This window comes from Microcaecilia unicolor, chromosome 13, assembly GCF_901765095.1.
Source record: "Microcaecilia unicolor chromosome 13, aMicUni1.1, whole genome shotgun sequence".
Lineage (NCBI taxonomy): Eukaryota > Metazoa > Chordata > Amphibia > Gymnophiona > Siphonopidae > Microcaecilia > Microcaecilia unicolor.
This window is the reverse complement of record NC_044043.1, coordinates 25,110,808-25,129,904: the sequence shown is the minus strand read 5'-3', so window position 1 is coordinate 25,129,904 and position 19,097 is coordinate 25,110,808. Positions and strand designations below refer to the sequence as shown.

The 19,097-nt window shown below is 45.0% G+C and overlaps 1 protein-coding gene across 1 annotated transcript in view; it reads left to right on the top strand.

Moving 5' to 3' along the window:
• The window catches only part of LOC115482582 (caspase-1-A-like), a 101,812-nt gene that overhangs the window by 66,487 nt on the left and 16,228 nt on the right, over positions 1–19,097 (top strand). The window contains exons 6-7 of the mRNA XM_030222486.1: positions 4,508–4,642; positions 15,872–15,981. Coding sequence (XP_030078346.1) covers positions 4,508–4,642; positions 15,872–15,981 — 245 coding nt within the window. The remainder of the gene's footprint in view (positions 1–4,507; positions 4,643–15,871; positions 15,982–19,097) is intronic.

Below are 19,097 nucleotides of genomic sequence, written 5' to 3'. Positions count from 1 at the left end.
GGTAGTTAGTGGGGTTCCCCAGGGGTCTGTGCTGGGACCGCTGCTTTTTAACATATTTATAAATGACCTAGAGATGGGAGTAACCAGTGAGGTAATTAAATTTGCTGATGACACAAAGTTATTCAAAGTCGTTAAATTGCGGGAGGATTGTGAAAAATTACAAGAGGACCTCACGAGACTGGGCGTCTAAATGGCAGATGACGTTTAATGTGAGCAAGTGCAAAGTGATGCATGTGGGAAAGAGGAACCCGAATTATAGCTACGTCATGCAAGGTTCCACGTTAGGAGTCATGGACCAAGAAAGGGATCTAGGTGTCGTCGTTGATGATACGTTGAAACCGTCTGCTCAGTGTGCTGCTGCGGCTAAGAAAGCAAATAGAATGTATTAGGAAAGGAATGGAAAACAAAAATGAGGATGTTATAATGCCATTGTATCACTCCATGGTGCGACCGCATCTCAAATATTGTGTTCAATTCTGGTCGCCGCATCTCAAAAAAAACATATTATAGAATTAGAAAAGGTGCAGAGAAGGGAGACGAAAATGATAAATTGATTGGGACGACTTCCCTATGAGGAAAGGCTAAAGTGGCTAGGGCTCTTCAGCTTGGAGAAAAGGCGGCTGAAGGGAGATATGATAGAGGTCTATAAAATAATGAGCGGCGTTGAACGGGTAGATGTGAAGCATCTGTTCACACTTTCCAAAAATATTAGGAGTAGGGGGCATGCGATGAAGCTGCAATGTAGTACATTTAAAATGAAGCTGAGAAAAAATGTTTCTTCACTCAGTGTGTAATTAAACTCTGGAATTCGTTGCCAGAGAATGTGGTAAATGCGGTTAGCTTAGCAGAGTTTAAAAAAGGTTTGGACGGCTTCCTAAAGGAAAAGTCCTTAGACCATTATTAAATGGGCTTGGGGAAAATCCACTATTTCTAGGTTAAGCAGTATAAAATGTTTTGTACTTTTTTTGGATCTTGCCAGGTATTTGTGATCTGGATTGGCCACTGTTGGAAACAGGATGCTGGGCTTGATGGACCTTTGGTTTTTCCCAGTATGGCAATACTTATGTAATTACACTTTGTCATAAACAGGATAAGGTTAAGAAAACAAATAGGTCTTCATTTTCTTCAGAAAGGAAAGATAATCAGTTTCTGTTCTAATGCTAGTAGGAAGCACATTCCAGAAAGGGATCATAAAATCTTCCAAAAGCACTTCCATTACCAAAGTAGGCAGTTGTCTGGAGCACCAACATTTGGGAAGGTTAGGAAAGCTGGCAAAAACCCAGATTCCTGCAGGCGCTACCTACGCAACCACTCACAAGCAAAGTATCCCTGAGTGCTCGCACTTTGTTAACAATTTCTATTGGGTTTTTCCTGATTGCCGATCCAGTGTATTACAAAATCAGCAGCTGAAGAGGGGGGGGGGGGGTGGAATTTCCATCCTGCTAGCAGCCATAACTGCAGGAGGAAGCCTGGAGCTCCAGCAGTTAGGAGGGAAGATGAGGATAGGTGGAAGGAAAGAGGTTGCCAGATGATTTTGGGGTAAGTATCAAGAGAGACGAGTGCGTGGCAGGGTACAGTGCAGATACAATGCTGGTTACTGAGGAGAGAAGGCAAAGAAATCTGATGTGATTCTGGACAGGGAGGTGATATTTACAGGGAAAGATAAAAATATGTGGCCAAGTAGAGGAAGGAGATGCTGGATACTAGAATGCAAAGAGTTCCTACAATTATGGGATCTTCACATACCAAATGCACAACCAACACACACCAAAGGACACACACTAGACATTATCGCATATAAATTCGATCCAGACCTAAACCTTATACTAGCAGATACAAAATGGACACCCATACCGTGGTCAGACCACTACAGAGCATACATCTCCCTCCAATGGCGAATGAAAACTACACTCAAAAAACAACAACGAAAAACCTACACCACGAGAGGAAAAATAGACCCAGCAATATTCTGGCAACAGATCTACTATAACGGATGGCCAACAAAGGCAGACACAACTAAATTCCTTCTAGATTGGGACAATAGATGCAGAACAATATTAGACAACATCGCCCCAATTCAAACTAGAACCTCGCACAGAAAGAACTCAATACCGTGGTTCAACGAAGAACTGAAAAAACTCAAAACACAAGTTAGGAAATTAGAACGTGCATGGAGGAAAAAGAAAGACAATCCCACACTTAATGCTTGGAAACAACTCCGTAGAAAATATAAATACACCATAAGACAAACCAAAAGACTATACTACAAAACTGAAATCGGACCAAATTACAAGGACACACACAAACTCTTCCAACTCAAGAATAAAATACTAGACACCACAACAGTCATGAACAACAACAAAGACACACCAGGAGCTGAAAACCTTGCAAAGTACTTCAAAGAGAAAATAATACAACTGCGACTTAAAATACCTGCCAGCCCCATCGAATACGCTGCACTCCTAGACTGCCTAGACCCAGATCCTGGAGTATACCCAGCAGATAGGATCTGGACTGAATTCGAGGTAAACTAGATATATGCCCAAATAACCTTATGAAATCAGCCCCCCAAAACTTTATAACAGATCTAACGAAACACGTGAATTTTATGCTACAAAATGGACTCTTCCCAAAGGAGAAAGGAAACATTCTACTCACCCCCATACCCAAAGATGCAAAGAAAAACGTGAGTGAATTAACCAACTATAGACCAGTAGCATCCATTCCCTTAATAACCAAAATAACAGAAGGGATGGTAACCAAACAACTCACAGACTATCTAAACAAGTTCTCAATACTACACAACTCCCAATCAGGATTTCGTTCTAATCACAGTACTGAAACAGTACTAGTTACGCTCATGACTAAATTCAAACAAACGATTGCAACCGGCAAGAATATACTACTACTACAATTCGACATGTCAAGCGCCTTCGACATGGTTGATCATGGAATACTACTACACATCCTTGAATACTTCGGTATCGGAGGAAACGTTCTTAATTGGTTTAAGGGATTCCTAACCACACACTCATATCAAGTGACATCAAATTCAATTACATCAGCCACATGGACACCTGAATGTGGAGTTCCACAGGGATCTCCCCTCTCACCGACTATATTCAACCTAATGATGACACCCTTGGCCAAACTACTATCAAACCAAAACCTCAACCCATACATCTATGCTGATGATGTAACAATCTACATCCCATTCAAACAAGACCTAAATGAAATTTCCAATGATATAAACCAAAGCCTACATATCATGCACTCCTGGGCAGATGCCTTTCAATTAAAAGTCAACGCAGAAAAAACCCAATGCCTAATACTTACCTCTCAACACAACACGAGCAAATTCACCACCATCAAAACACCAAAACTAAATCTACCAATCTCGGAAACCCTGAAAATTCTTGGAGTTACCATTGATCGGCACCTAACACTTGAGAATCACGCGAAAATCACAACCAAAAAGATGTTCCACTCAATGTGGAAATTAAAAAGAGTAAGACCATTCTTCCCAAGAACCGTCTTCCGTAATCTGGTACAATCTTTAGTACTCAGTCATCTAGACTACTGCAACTCACTCTATGCTGGCTGCAAGGAACAAATATTCAAAAAACTCCAAACAGCCCAGAACAAGGCGGCCAGACTCATATTTGGAAAATCAAAATACGAAAGTGCAAAACCCCTACGAGAGAAGCTACACTGGCTCCCACTCAAAGAACGTATCACATTCAAAATATGTACCCTAGTAGATAAAATCATCCATGGCGATGCCCCAGCCTACATGTCAGACTTGATAGACCTACCACCCAGGAATGCTAAAAAATCATCTCGCACATTCCTTAATCTTCATTTCCCTAACTGTAAAGGTCTAAAATACAAATTATTGCACGCATCAACCTTTTCCTATATGAGCATGCAATTCTGGAACGCATTGCCACGCAACCTAAAAGCGATCGATGAACTGACCAACTTCCGTAAACTACTAAAGACTCATCTCTTCGATAAGATATACCACAAAGATCAAATCATGTGAAACTCTTACATATTTCCAGAAATGTTAATAATGCCTTCTATTATATTACTATCATGTATTCCATTACCATGCAATCCAACATCCTTCTGTAACACCAAATGCCTATTCTCTTTTAATTTCCATTGCCCATGATGTTTTGTAAGCCACATTGCGCCTGCAAAGAGGTGGGAAAATGTGGGATACAAGTGCAATAAATAAATACATACATAAAAATAATACTATGAAGAGAATGAAAGGGATATTGTACTACCAGTGAAACAGAGGGTGGTGTTGTACTGGATGCAGCTGCTACCATCAGCAGAAGGGGTGTGTGTGTTAGAATTGTCCCCTGTGGTGAGAGCAGTGAGGGGTAGGTCTGACTTCAAAGGTGAAAATAGTTCTGAGTTTTGGAGGTGTCAGATCAGAGGTACATGTTAAAAAAAATAAAAAAGCCCCAAAAACATTCACTTTCATTATTTTCAGAGAAGAAGGGCAAAACACTGGTCAGTGATTCCGTGTCTAATACTGATGGAACACCTACTGGAGAGTGGGAGGATGACGCATTGCGTGAGATTCACAGAGAAAGTGACTTTGCTTGTCTCTGTTCTACAACTCCAGGTGAGTTCTAGAAACTGCAGTCTGGCAGCTTACAGAAGTAACGCAAGTAATTCAAGCGGTGATTAATAGACATTACTGATCTGATCACTGATCAGAAGCCAGGCTTTGTGGGACATAAATCACTAGTACCAAAAAAGCACAACAGGAAAGGATGTTTTCCCTATGAAAAGTCACACAAAAAAACAAACACGTAGGGAACGGACTGTCTGCTGTTTTATTTAATTTGAATCACCAGCCCTTATATACCTTACTATAATCTTTTTGAGTTTCTTACAGGATTTATGCAGTTGATGTCCAATTTTTTCTACCTGTATCGATGATTGATACTAATGTTATGTCCCGGGACAGATTGAAGGGCCATCAAGGCCAGTATACTGTTTCCAACAGTGGCCAATCAAGGTTACAAGTACTTGTCAAGATCCCAAAACAGTAAAATAGATTTTTATGCTGTTTATCCTAGAAATAAGCAATTTATTTTCCCCAAGTCCATCTTAATAATGGCTTATGTACTTTTCTTTTAGGAAGCTAGCCAAACCTTTTTAAACCCCTCTTAGCTAACTGCTTTTACCACATTCTCTGGCAACAAATTCCAGAATTTAATTATATATTGAGTAAAGAGATATTTTCTCTGATTTATTTTAAACTTACTACTTAATAGCTTCATTGCATGCTCCCTAGTCCTAGTATTTTTGGAAAGAGTAAACAAGCAATTCATGTCTACCGATTCCATTCCACTCGTTTTATACACCTCTATCATATCTTACCTCAGCCATCTCTTCTCTGAGGTGAAGAGCTGTTAGCCGCTTTAGCCTTTGCTCAGGGAGATCATCCTTCTCTGTGCCTTTTCTAATTCTACTATTAGGCTTATTTTCGAAAGAGAAGGGCGCCCATCTTTCGACACAAATCGGGAGATGGGCGTCCTTTACCCAGGGTCGCCCAAATCAACATAATTGAAAGCTGATTTTGGGCGTCCTCAACTGCTTTCCGTCACGGGCACGACCAAAGTTCCCGGGGGCATGTCGGAAGCATAGCGAAGGCAGGACTGGGGCGTGCTTAACACATGGGCGTCCTCGGGATATAATGGGCCGATAATGGGAAAAAGAAGGGAGTCCCTGACGAGCACTTGACTGACTTGGTCCTTTTTTTTCTTGCGACCAAGCCTCAAAAAGGTGCCCGAACTGACCAGATGACCACCGGATGGAATCAGGGATGACCTCCCCTTACTCCCCCAGTGGTCACTAACCCCTGCCCACCCTAAAAAAAAACTTTTACAAATATTTTTTGCTAGCCTCTATGCCAGCCTGAAATGTCATGCCCAGCTCCCTGACAGCAGTATGCAGGTCCCTGGAGCAGTTTTAGTGGGTGCAGTGCACTTCAGGTAGGTGGACCCAGGCCCATCCCTCCCCACTACCTGTTACACTTGTGGTGGTAAATGTGAGCCCTTCAAAACCCACTGTCCTCACATGTGGGTGCCCCCCTTCACCCCTTAGGGCTATGGTAGTCTTGTACAGTTGTGGGGAGTGGGTTTTGAGTGGCTCAGCACCCAAGGTAAGGGAGCTATGCACCTGGGAGCAATTTATGAAGTCCACTGCAGTGCCCCCTAGGGTGCCCGGTTGGTGTCCTAGCATGTGAGGGGGACCAGTGCACTGCGAATGCTGGCTCCTCCCACGATCAAATGGGTTGGATTTGGTCGTTTCTCTGATGGGTGTCCTCGATTTCCATTATTGCTGAAAACCGGGGACGACCATCTCTAAATGTTGAGATTTGGCCGTCCCTGACCGTATTATCGAAACGAAAGATGGACGCCCTCAGGAAAACTTGAGCACCCCGTTCGATTATGCCCCTCTATGTCTTTTTTGAGATGCTGTGACCAGAAATGCACAGAGTTCTTGAGTTGCAGTTGTACCATGGAGCAATACAAAGGCATTGTAACATTCTCATTTTTACTTTCCATTCCTTTCCTAATAATACCTATCGTTCTATTTGCTTTCTTAGCTGCCACTGCACACTGAGCAGAGGATTTCAAAGTATCATCAACGATGACACCTAGATGCTTTTTCTGGTCAGTGACTCCTTATGTGGAACCTTGCATCACATAGCTGTAGTTTGGGTTCCTCTTTCCCACATGCATCCCTTCGCACTTGCTCACATTAAACGTCATCTGCCATTTGGATGTCCAGTCTCCCAGTCTCATACGATCCTCTTGCAATTTTTCACAATCAGCAAATTTAATTACCTCACTAGTTACTCCCATCTCTAGGTCATTTATAAATATGTTAAAAAGCAGCGGTCCTAGCACAGACCCCTGAGGAACCCCACTAACTACCCTTCTCCTTTGAGAATACTGACCATTTAACCCTGTTCTCTGTTTTCTATCCTTTAACCAGTTTTTAATCCACAATAGGACACTCCCTCCTATCCCATGACTCTCCAATTTCCTCTGGAGTCTTTCATGAGGTACTTTGTCTAATGCCTTTTGAAAATCCAGATACACAATATCAACCGGCTCCCCTTTATCCACATGTTTGTTCACCCCTTCAAAGAAATGTAGTAGATTGGTGAGGCAAGATTTCCCTTCACTAAATCCATGATGACTTTTGTCTCATTAATCCATGCTTATGTATGTAATTTTGTTCTTTAATAGTCTCGCCACCATTTTGCCCGGCACCAATGTCAGGCTCACCTCTCGAACCCATTTTAATTGGTGAGTGGCCTAATGGTTAGTGCAACAGTCTTTGATCTTGTCAACCTGGGTTCAATTCCCACTGCAGCTCCCACTGCTGTAGTAGTAGTTGTGGATGTTTATTTTTCAATTCTACCAGTACGCTGGGATGTATACCATCTGGTCCAGGCAATTTGTTACTCTTCAGTTTGTCAACTTGCCCCATTACATCTTGCAGGTTTACAGAGATTTGATTTAAGTTTCTGTGACTCATCAGCTTTGAATACCACTTCTAGCATTGGTATATCTCCCACGTCTTCCTCGGTGAAGATCAAAGCAAAGCATTCATTTAATCTTCCAGCACTGCCTCTTTGCATTCCAGAGCCCCTATCCTCTCCCTCTCCACCATCAACATTGTGCACCCCTGTTTCTCCCTGCCCAGGACTTTCTTTTTTTTTAAATTTTTTTTAATTTATAAGAATTTAAATTTACAAGCAATAAAATAACTTGCCAGAAATACAGAGAAAGTAATACACAAGAATTATTTCAATCAGGTAATTCTATACTCTTCCTTAGTCCACAAAATAGGGAGAGTGAAACAAGACAAGGAGATCAATTAGTGAGTGGGCATCATGGCACTAAGCGCAATGCGCAGTAACTGATTAGTGCATGATTACGCAGATGACATAACCATCTCCATCTCCTTCCACTCCTCATTAGACGAAATCACAGATTTGATCAAAGCAAGTTTTTCCATCTTGGAACGTTGAGCTGAGGTATTTCGGTTTAAGTTAAAGAGACAAAACTCAGTGTCTTGTGCTCTCGTCCGTCCATGCCAGATTTTCCTCAAGCTCCCTTGTCATTAAAGACCAGACTCTCCCTATTTCACAGAGCCTCAGACTTCTGGGTGTTGAGCTGGACCCTCACCTGCACCTGGATCTACAAGTGCGAGCGGTCACCAAGCGGATGTTCTATGCAATGTGCAATGTGGAGGCTGCGGCGTTTAAGGTTTTGTCTCACCAGAGAGCTCTTCCGCACTCTCGTTCTGGCTAGTTCTGTCTCATCTTGACTACTGCAGTGGGATTTATGCAGGCTGCCAGGAGCATCTGCTGAAGAAATTCCAGACTGCCCAGAATACTGCTGCGAGACTCATCTTGGGCAAATCACACATGGTTCCTCCACACTAGCTACCTGTAAGAGAATGAATTGCATTCAAGATCTGCACATTGACACATAAAATAATCTACAGATTAGCTCCGGAATACATGATTCCTTTAATAAATCTTCCACCTAGAAATGCCATCACAACAGCACGCACCTTTCTACAACTACACTACCCATCTTGCAGGGGTGTCAAATACAAGCTTCTTTTTGCCTCTACATTCCACTACTCCAGCCTGAAGACTTGGAATGCTGTTCCTCTGTACCTAAAATCGCAATCTGACCACCATCTTTCCAAGAAGCTGCTGAAAACGTACCTTTTTGAAAAAGTGTATTCTATCAGTAATTACTGCTAGCGTTTTATCCTTATTCTACTGTACAATTCATATGTTGTATCTCTGTACTTTTGTAATTCATGGAAGCCACATTGTGCCTGCATTTGTGGGAAAATGTGGGGTAGAAATTAACCTTAAATAAATAAACCCTAAACGCCTACAAAATAGGTGTCACTAAATGGTCATGCGCTAATTTCTTTTAATGGCAACGTTAGCGCATGGCCATTATTTATTTTATTTTTTTGTTACATTTGTACCCCACGCTTTCCCAGTCATGGCAGGCTCAATGCGGCTTACAGGGGGCAATGGAGGGTTAAGTGACTTGCCCAGAGTCACAAGGAGCTGCCTGTGCCTGAAGTGGGAATCGAACTCAGTTCCCCAGGACCAAAGTCCACCACCCTAACCACTAGGCCACTCCTCCACTGAGGAGAAGTCAGCCATTTTACTGCTGCAATGGAAAGTAGCCTTAGCATGCGACACACTTTTTCCCCACACCTTTCTAAAAGGACCCCTCCCTTCATCTCAGGGGCTGTGAACTTCTGCAACTACAACATCCTTAGCCTGGTTGACCAGGGAACTAGAAGACCTGAGCTAGAAATGCAAGTGTGTAGCACTGCCCCTGAAACCCTGGACCCATCCAGGAAAGGAGTTTTTAAAAATGGATGGCATGGCCATATAAACGTGGACAATTTTTATTCTAAAAATATAAAGGAAAAAAAACCCATCAAATATCTGGGATGGGAGGAAAGAAAAAGGTGAAGATACCTTACCCCTTTCCCCCCAACTTATACTATCCTATTCTGTCTACCCTATTTAATCCTAATCATACATTATCAAACTCAACTTATCATACATTATTCAAGCTCAACTTCATAATGTTTTACTACTGTTTTGAAATTTCTATTATAAGACTTTGTATTTCGAATTACTATGTAGGCCGCATTGAGCCTGCATTGTGTGGGAAAGCGCGGGGTACAAATGTAATAAATAAATATAAATAAACAACAGTAAACAGAAAAAACGTGGTATTAACCTAATTATCCCCAGTTATTATTTATCTGAATCATTATTCCACATTGATCGTCTGGTTGGCTTCTTCAAACCCAAACGGTGTATATTCAATTTAATTCATTGGAAACATACTTATTGCCCAATATTAGTAGAAATAATACACCTAATTTCATTTTTTCTCTTTTAAAACCAGAAATTATTTAAAAATGCGAACACTTAAGTCTCTAATCCAATTCCCACTGATTAAGGTAATCCCAGTTTCACAGGCTTCACTCTTTTTGAATTAATATTACTAAGTAATAATTTATATTACTAAGAGGAATCATTACAAAGTTAAATAACAAAATTTTCAGGAAATATTTCTGAGGAAATCTTTAGGAGTCATACCCAGAACTCTGGGAAAACAACAATCTCAATATGAATCATCTGTAATAATATTCATTTTGTTCACATTTCTGGTCTATTATCATTTTCAGAATCTTAACCATTTCCTACTCCTGTAGAACTTCATTTGCTGTATCAATTTTTCTCTCTCAAAGGTTATCCATGTAGCTCACTAATAAGATTACATCTGAAGCAAAGTTATTTACTACCACCGTTAGGTCCTGGAGCGCCTTCCAGATGATATTCAATGTAACCTCCAAGGGAGCCAAAAACTCCAAGCTGATAGCTCTTACGGGTTTAGGAGTGGCACCTCAGACTCGGGTTCAGCTTCTCCTTGCTTGTTTCAGTCCATCTGCTCCAGCCTGCTTACTCCAGCTTCTCCCTGCTCGTTCCTGTTCATCTGCACCAGCTTGTTCCAGCCCACCTGCTAGCTTGTCAGCCATTGACTTACTTGCCTGCCTACTAGCTTACTAACTCATCAGCCATTGACTTACCTGCTCTCCAGTTTCTCCCTGCTCGTTCCTGTCCTTCTGCATCAGTATGCTCCAGCCCGCCTGCTAGCTTGTCAGCCATTGACTTGCTTGCTTGCCTGCTAACTTGTCAGCCCTGGACTTACCTGCTCTCCAGCGTCTCCCTGCTCGTTCCTGTCCATCAGCCCCATCATGCCCCAACCCACCTGCTAGCTTGTCACCATTTATTTACCTGCCAACCTGCTAACTTGACAGCCATTGACTTACCTGCCCCCCTGCCTCTCCCTGCTCGTTCCTGTCCATCCGCACCAGCTTGCTAGCCACTGCCTCACTTGCCTGCCTGCTAACTTGCCAGCCACCGACTTACCCACTCTCCAGTCCATCAATCCCTCCAATTCCAAGCCTCCGGCTCTTCGCTCTATCTGCTTCTCACCTCAGTCACTACACTTACACCTGTCACACCGCAATCACTACTTATGGCCCCTGTCCACATCCTCTTCCTTGCCCTGTCCCTTCCTAATCTTTTTCCCCTCCCCTTACCGCTGTCCACTGCTGGAACTCATTGCCCACCTGTGTTCCCTCCCGTCCTGCCCGCTACGGCAATACCCTATTCACCCCCATCCCTCACCACCTCACCATCTCTCTTATCCCCCCCCCCCTCCTCCTTCCTAGCCCTTAATCTCCAACACCTCCTTTCTACCATTAACCCTTCACCATTCCTCCTAAGTGCACCCCGGCTTCGTCGCCCGACCTCCCCCACCCTCCTCCGCACTCTCTTGTTCCTCCTCCTGCTATCCGCGGGAGACATTAATCCTAATCCAGGCCCCCCTCACCTGTCCTCCTCCTATCCACGCAAACGATTCCGTGATGTCTCCAACCTCGTCTCTATTCCCCTCCTCCCCCCTTTTCCCTCCCCTTCTCATGAGCCTTGTGGAATGCCCACTCGATCTGCAACAAACTGCCCTTCACCCACGATCTCTTCATCTCTCGTTCCCTCCAACTGCTCGCCCTAACTGAAACCTGGCTCTCCCCTGACGACTCTGCCTCAGTCGCGGCCCTTTGTCATGGAGGTTCTCTCTTCTCCCACACTCCCCGCCCAGATGGCTGCGGTGGAGGCGTCTGGCTACTTCTCTTGCCCTCCTGTAGTTTCCAACCCCTCCTCCTACCGCAGTCTCACTGCTTCTCGTCCTTTGAAGCTCACTCCATCCGGCTATTCTACCCATTACCACTCAGAGTTGCAGTCATCTACCGCCCCCCTGATAAGCCCCTCTCTTCATTCCTTACTGACTTCGACGCTTGGCTCACCGTCTTTCTTGATCCCGCATCTCCATCCCTCATTCTTGGTGATTTTAACATTCACGTTGACAACCCATCCAACTCCTACGCTTCTAAATTCCTCACTCTGATATCCTCCTTTAACCTCCGACTATGCTGTACCACCCCTACTCACCGTGATGGCCATTATCTCGACCTCGTTCTCTTCTCTTCCTGCTCACCTTCCAATTTCTGCACCTCAGTCCTTCCTATCTCAGATCATCACCTAATCACCCTCACTCTTCATCACCCTCCCCCTCAACCTCGCCCAACTATAACCACTGCCTTCAGGAATCTCCAAGCTGTCGACCCCCCTACCCTATCCTCTCACATCTCCACTCTCTTCCCTTCCATCTCGTCTTCTGAATCTGTCGACACGGCTGTCTCTACCTACAATGAAATTCTCTCCACTGCTCTGGATACCCTAGCACCATCTGTCTCTCGCCCCACTAAGCGCATTAATCCTCAGCCCTGGTTAACCCCTTGCATCCATTACCTTCGCTCCTGCACCCGCTCTGATGAACGACTCTGGAGGAAATCTCGCACCCTGTCAGACTTCACCCATTACAAATTCATGCTATCCTCCTTCCAGTCCTCCCTATTCCTTGCCAAACAGGAATATTATTCTCAATTAACCAATTCTCTTGGCTCCAACCCTCGTCGCCTCTTCGCCACCCTCAACTCCCTACTTAAAAGTACCCTCCGCTCCCACCCCCCCTCACTCTCTCCTCAAACACTAGCTGACTACTTCCGCGATAAAGTGCAGAAGATAAACCTTGAATTCACTTCCAAGCCTTCTCCTTCCTGTGACTTCTTAACCCACTCCCTCAACCAACCTAACCTGGCCTCCTTCTCCTCCTTCCCTGAGATCATCGAAGAGGAAACTGCTCGCCTTCTTTCTTCCTCTAAGTGCACCACCTGTTCCTCTGATCCCATTCCCACCAATCTGCTCACCAACATCTCTCCTACAGTTAACCCCTCAATCTGTCACATCCTCAACCTCTCTCTCTCCACTGCCACTGTCCCTGACACCTTCAAGCACGCTGTAGTCACACCACTTCTCAAAAAACCATCACTTGACCCCACCTGTCCCTCCAACTACCGCCCCATCTCTCTTCTACCCTTCCTCTCCAAATTACTTGAACGTGCTGTCCACAGCCGCTGCCTTGACTTCCTCTCCTCTCAGGCCGTCCTCGACCCGCTTCAATCCGGCTTTTGCCCACTACACTCAACAGAAACAGCACTCTCTAAAGTCTGCAATGACCTGTTTCTTGCCAAATCCAAAGGTCACTATTCCATCCTCATCCTCCTCGACCTATCTGCCGCCTTTGACACCGTCAATCATAATTTACTTCTTGACACACTGTCCTCTCATTTGGGTTCCAGGGCTCCGTCCTCTCCTGGTTCTCCTCGTATCTTTCCCAACGCACCTTCAGAGTATTTTCTAATGGCTCTTCTTCCACCCCCGTCCCACTCTCTGTTGGGGTCCCTCAGGGATCTGTCCTTGGACCGATTCTTTTCTCGATATACACCTCTCCCTGGGCTCGTTGATCTCATCACATGGTTTCCAGTACCATCTCTATGCTGATGACACCCAGCTTTACCTCTCCACTCCCGACATGACAGTTGAAACCCAGGCCAAAGTTTCGGCCTGCCTTTCAGACATCGCTGCCTGGATGTCCAACCGGCATCTGAAACTGAACATGGCAAAGACTGAGCTCCTTGTCTTTCCCTGTTCTCCTCTTCACCCACTTTCTGTCTTTGTTGACAACACCCTCATCCTCCCCATCTCTTCAGCCCGCAATCTCTGAGTCATTTTTGACTCCTCCCTCTCCTTCTCTGCCCATATCCAGCAGACAGCTAAGACCTGTCGCTTCTTCCTCTATAATATTAGCAAAATTCGCCCATTCCTCTCTGAACAGACCACCCGAACCCTCGTTCACTCGCTCGTTACCTCTCGTCTTGACTATTGCAACCATCTCCTCGCTGGCCTCCCCCGCTTAGCCACCTATCCCCCCTTCAATCTGTCCAAAATTCCGCCGCACGTCTTATATACAGCGTGAACCGATACTCTCATATCACCCCTCTCCTCAAGTCGCTTCACTGGCTCCCGATCCGCTACTGTATACAGTTCAAGCTTCTCCTATTGACCTTCAAGTGCACTCAATCTGCAGCCCCCCATTACCTCTCTACCCTCCTCTCCCCGTATGTTCCCACCCATAACCTCCGCTCTCAGAACAAATCACTCCTTTCTGTACCCTTCTCCACCACCGCTAACTCCAGACTCCGCCCCTTCTGCCTCGCGTCACCTTATGCCTGGAACAGACTTCCTGAGCCCATACGCCACGCGCCCTCCCTGCCCATTTTCAAGTCCTTACTCAAGGCCCATCTCTTCTCCCTTGCTTTTGGCGCCTAACCACCTTCCCATTCCTGATACCTACACTGACTACATAGTTTTTACCTTTAGATTGTAAGCTCTCTTGAGCAGGGACTGTCCTTCCCCATGTTTAAACTTGTACAGCGCTGCGTAACCCTGGCAGCGCTATAGAAATGCTAAGTAGTAGTAGTAAACGACTTCCTTTTCAGCATGGACTCCTAACTCACTCCTCCACTCTTTTGCACATGGTGGTTAAATGATTCGAGAGCGATGAAGTTGTTTCCAGATCCAAGAGCATCGACGCTCCTTCGCCGGCGCTAATCAAAGGACTCACCAACCCAGTCATCTGTGGGCAGCTCATCGCGCAGTGGTCCCACACTTGCTGCACAGGGGACAAAACTCTGGCCATCGGCGGCTGACCTCCGATTGTCCCCTTCCTCTCAGTTAAGGTAACTGCAGTTGCAGAGAGGAAATTTCAAGTAAACAAAGACAAAACTTCAGAGGGCAGGCTGGGCCATTGAGCGTACGAGCTTCAGGTCGCCATCTTTCCACTCTCCTCAGAGGCCTGTCTGATATGTGTAACCCTTCAGCATAGCCCTCTGAGTCATTGAAACTCAGAAGCCCCTCCACCACTGCAAGGTGGTGTCTTTCTTAGGGGAGGATTTTCTTTTCTATTTTTTCCCATGTTTATCTTCTCCCCTGTCTCTTTCTGCGTTCCCACTTCACCTCAGGGCCACATATCTGTGTGGTCTGCTCCCACAGCTCTTCTTTTTTCATTCCCTCCTCCAGTCCAGTCCAGTCCCCCCCCCACCCCGCATGAATCCTGCATCTCTTCCTCTCTCTCCTGAACCCTGGATCCTCCAAACTACTTCTCTGGCATCGGTGATTGTCAGTCAGCCTTGTTCTAGTGTTGGGGCCTCTCTTCAGGCGCGTTCTGCCTACGCAGAAAACAGGAAATTACATCAGAGTAAGTGGGATACGCCTGAAGAGACCCCGACACTGGAAGAAGGCTGACTGATTTAATTGCTGGTGCTGGAGGAGTACTTCAGAGAATCCTAGGGATGGGAGAGGGAGAGATGCAGGATGGAAAGATTGATACCACATTCGAAGATGAATTTACCAATGGACAACAGGGTGGCTGGCTGGACCCCCTATATGCAGGGGTCTGGGCAGCTGCCTCCTTTTGCCCATTGGGAAAACCGGCCCTGGTTATGTGTAAAGACATACATCCCATATTATATTATCAAAATGGGGTAGAAAATATAACATGCCTTTAGATCAGTGGTGATCTGGTTTCTTCTGGAATCCTCTGGTTTGTTCCACTTGTGCTGTGGATTCTCACTTCTTGCTTGCATACACTAGGGTTGGAATGTGCTAGGATTACTTGTTAGAGGTGGACACACAGTTGTAAATTAGTTGCATTCTGGCTCTTGGATCATCCTTCATATCCCTGGGAGGCAAAAAGTTACAGATTGAGCGCTCCAGAGCACTAACAGACTACTGTCTTCTCTCCAGATACCCTGTCATGGAGACATCCTACAAAAGGCTCTGTGTTCATCGAGCGGCTGATAAAGTGCTTGAGGGAGAAGGCCTGCAGATATCCATTGGAGGAGCTGTTCCGGCAGGTAGGACTGAATGTCTTGCTGTCTGCTTAAAAGTGGAGTGTTTCTGTGAGCAGTATTCTCATTCCGCTTGCTGCAGTGGAACTTAATTCCTAAAAAATGGGATAGATGAACCAAACTGAAATCAAAGCCTGTCTGTCAGCCAGGCTTTTAATTAATATTGTTGGTTGATTTGTTGTTAGTCATAGCTGAATCTGACCCAGTGCAACTTCAAATTTATTTCCAGGATGGCCCCCTCTCAGTGCTATGTGATCTGGGTTTGGTTTCCAAGTCTGGCTTCTGATCCTCAGATTGCCGATGGCTGGGCGTGCTGTGAAGGCAGTGTTCACAAGTCTCAGGGGAGGAGGAAGTCCCGCTGTCAGGCCATTTAACCATTAGACCAGGTTAGGCACTGGCTCAAGACGCCAACTGTTTTGAACTGTTATATGGCTGTTTTTCGCCCAAATCCCCAGCCTCTGACATCACTGCCAGTGCCCCCCGATCTAATGGTTAAGCCTTCTCTTCCCCCCCCCCCCACCCCATGGCTCTGGCATCTCTCACCCCCAACTCCCTACGGTCTTGTAAACTTTACATAGCTTGCCAGCAGCAAGCTGCTCTTGGCCAGCCCCTAGTTCTTCTGCCCACAGGAAATTGCATCAGACTACAACACTGATTTTTAAAAAAGGTTCCAGGGGTGATTGGGGAAATTACAGATCAGTAAGCCTGACATCCATGCCGGGTAAAATAGTGGCAACTATTATAAAGAATAAAATTATGGAAAATGTAGATAAATATGGTTTAATCAGAGTCAGCATGGATTCAGCCAAGGGAAGTCTTGCTTCACCAATTTACATCATTTTTTGAAGGCATGAATAAACACGTGGATAAAAGTAAGCTGGTTGATATATGTGTATCTAGATTTTCAGAAAACTTTTATCAAAGTTCCTCATAAGAGACTCCTAAGAAAATTAAAAAGTCATGGGATAGGAGATAATCTGGTGTGGATTAGGAATTGGTTATTGGACAGAAAACAAAGGGTAGGGTTAAATGGTAATTTCTCTATAGTGAATATTGGAGTGCTGCAGGGATCAGTGCTGGGACTGGTGCCATTTAACATATTTATAAATGATATGGAAATCAGAACGACGAGTGAGGTGATCAGATTTGCAGATGATACAAAACTATTCAAGGTTGTAAAAACACTTGCGAATTGTGAAATATTGCAGGAAGACCTTAGGAGATTGGAAGACTGGGCATCCAAATGGCAGATGAAATTTGAAATTTAATATGGACAAATGTAAGGTGATGCACATTGGAATGAATAATCTGAATCATAGTTACCTGATGCTAAGGTCCACCTTGGGGGTCAGCACTCAAGAAAAAGATCTAGGTGGTGGTGTAGATCATAGCCTGAAATCTTGTGCTCAGTGTGCGGCCTGTATGGCTTCTCTTGTGTTCTTATGTTGTTAGCTGCCAGCGGTTTTCAGCACTTTGACTGATGAAACCAAACTGTTTTAGGTAACAATACACATTCTTCGTGTATACAGTGTCTAGGGCCTGATCATCTCCTCTCTGCCTGTGATCTTTGTCTTCATATGAAGAAAAGAACTCAACTGGCCCAAGCCACACAGGGACAAAAACCTTTTGGAGTGCAGTTCGCACTGTTTTCAATTCCAACATTGACCTTTTCAGTGGCGAAATCGCAGTTCGGTGTTGTACCGGTATCAAGTGTCCATATGGCTACTTCCTCTGGTGTAGATGTGTGTCCTTAACTATCTCAATGTAGCCTGCTTTGCAGGACCTGCAGCAATCAATCAGTTTTGGACCCGGCCCTGAGGACATGTGTCTATTCCACATAATCCTAGTCTGCACTGAGTCTCCCTTGATGCATGGTGTTGAGAGTGCAGGGGTACCACAGGATTACTTGGTCCCCAGCAAACATTGGCGCCAGGAGGTCAGCTCCTTCTCCGTTTCAATGGCGCCAACGCATGGGTCTATATACAGCCAGGACCAGCTGTCTGTATTGACCCCGGCAGTTAAGCAGCCTGTCTCTGACCCAGTTCCCAAGCCCTTCCCAATGGCTTCTCTTGAGTTGCACATCCAGTCCTTGCTCCCTGATCTCCTGGCAGGGATGTTATGCTGGTGTCCATCGGCTTCTAAGGTGCTTGCGCCTGCTGTGACAGTGCCTGCAGCCCTGCATAACTCCCAGTCATCAGTTAGGCCTCCAACACTGATGCCATTTGTGGCCCAGGAGTCCACTGATGCGTTTTCTGCCACTCCCTTGACGTCAGTTGAGAGAGAATGTCACTGCATTCAGGGGTGCAACATTCTCCTGGATGCTGCCAGCATCAGCTTCGGCCTTCCCATGAGGATCTTTTTGCCGACTCTGATGAGGAGATTTTATGGGAGTCTGATCAGGATCCTCAATACATCTCAGATGAGGAGTTCTCAAATGTTCCCTCTCAATCCTTCCTGCCTATGGAGAAGCAACAGCCTGCAAGAGAGTGTTTCTTTTGTGCGGACCATGGTTCGTGCCATCCCAGTTCATCTGGAGATGGAGGATGCGTCTAAAGCTAAAATATATGAAGTCCTTGACGATGAGATACCTCCTTGACAGTATAAGTAGTGCCATACTAGGACAGACCAAAGGTCCATCAAGCCCAGCATCCTGTTTCCAACAGTGGCCAATCCAGGTCACAAATACCTGGCAAGATCCCCAAAAAGTACAAAACATTTTATGCTGCTTATCCCATAAGTAAGCAGTGGATTTTCCCCAAGTCCATTTTAATAATGGTCTATGGACTTTTCCTATAGGAAGCCGACCAAACCTTTTTTAAACCCCGCTAAGCTAACCGCCTTTACCACATTCTCTGGCAACGAATTCCAGAGTTTAATTACATGTTGAATGAAGAAAGATTTTCTCCGATTCGTTTTAAATTTACTACTTTGTAGCTTCATTGCATGCCCCCCTACTCCTAGTATTTTTGGAAAGAGTAAACAGACGCTTCTCGTCTACCCGTTCCACCCCACTCATTATTTTAGACCTCTATTATATCTCCCCTCAGCCGTCTTTTCTCCAAGCTGAAGAGCCCCAGCCACTTTAGCCTTTCCCCATGGGGAAGTCGTCCCATCCCCTTTAT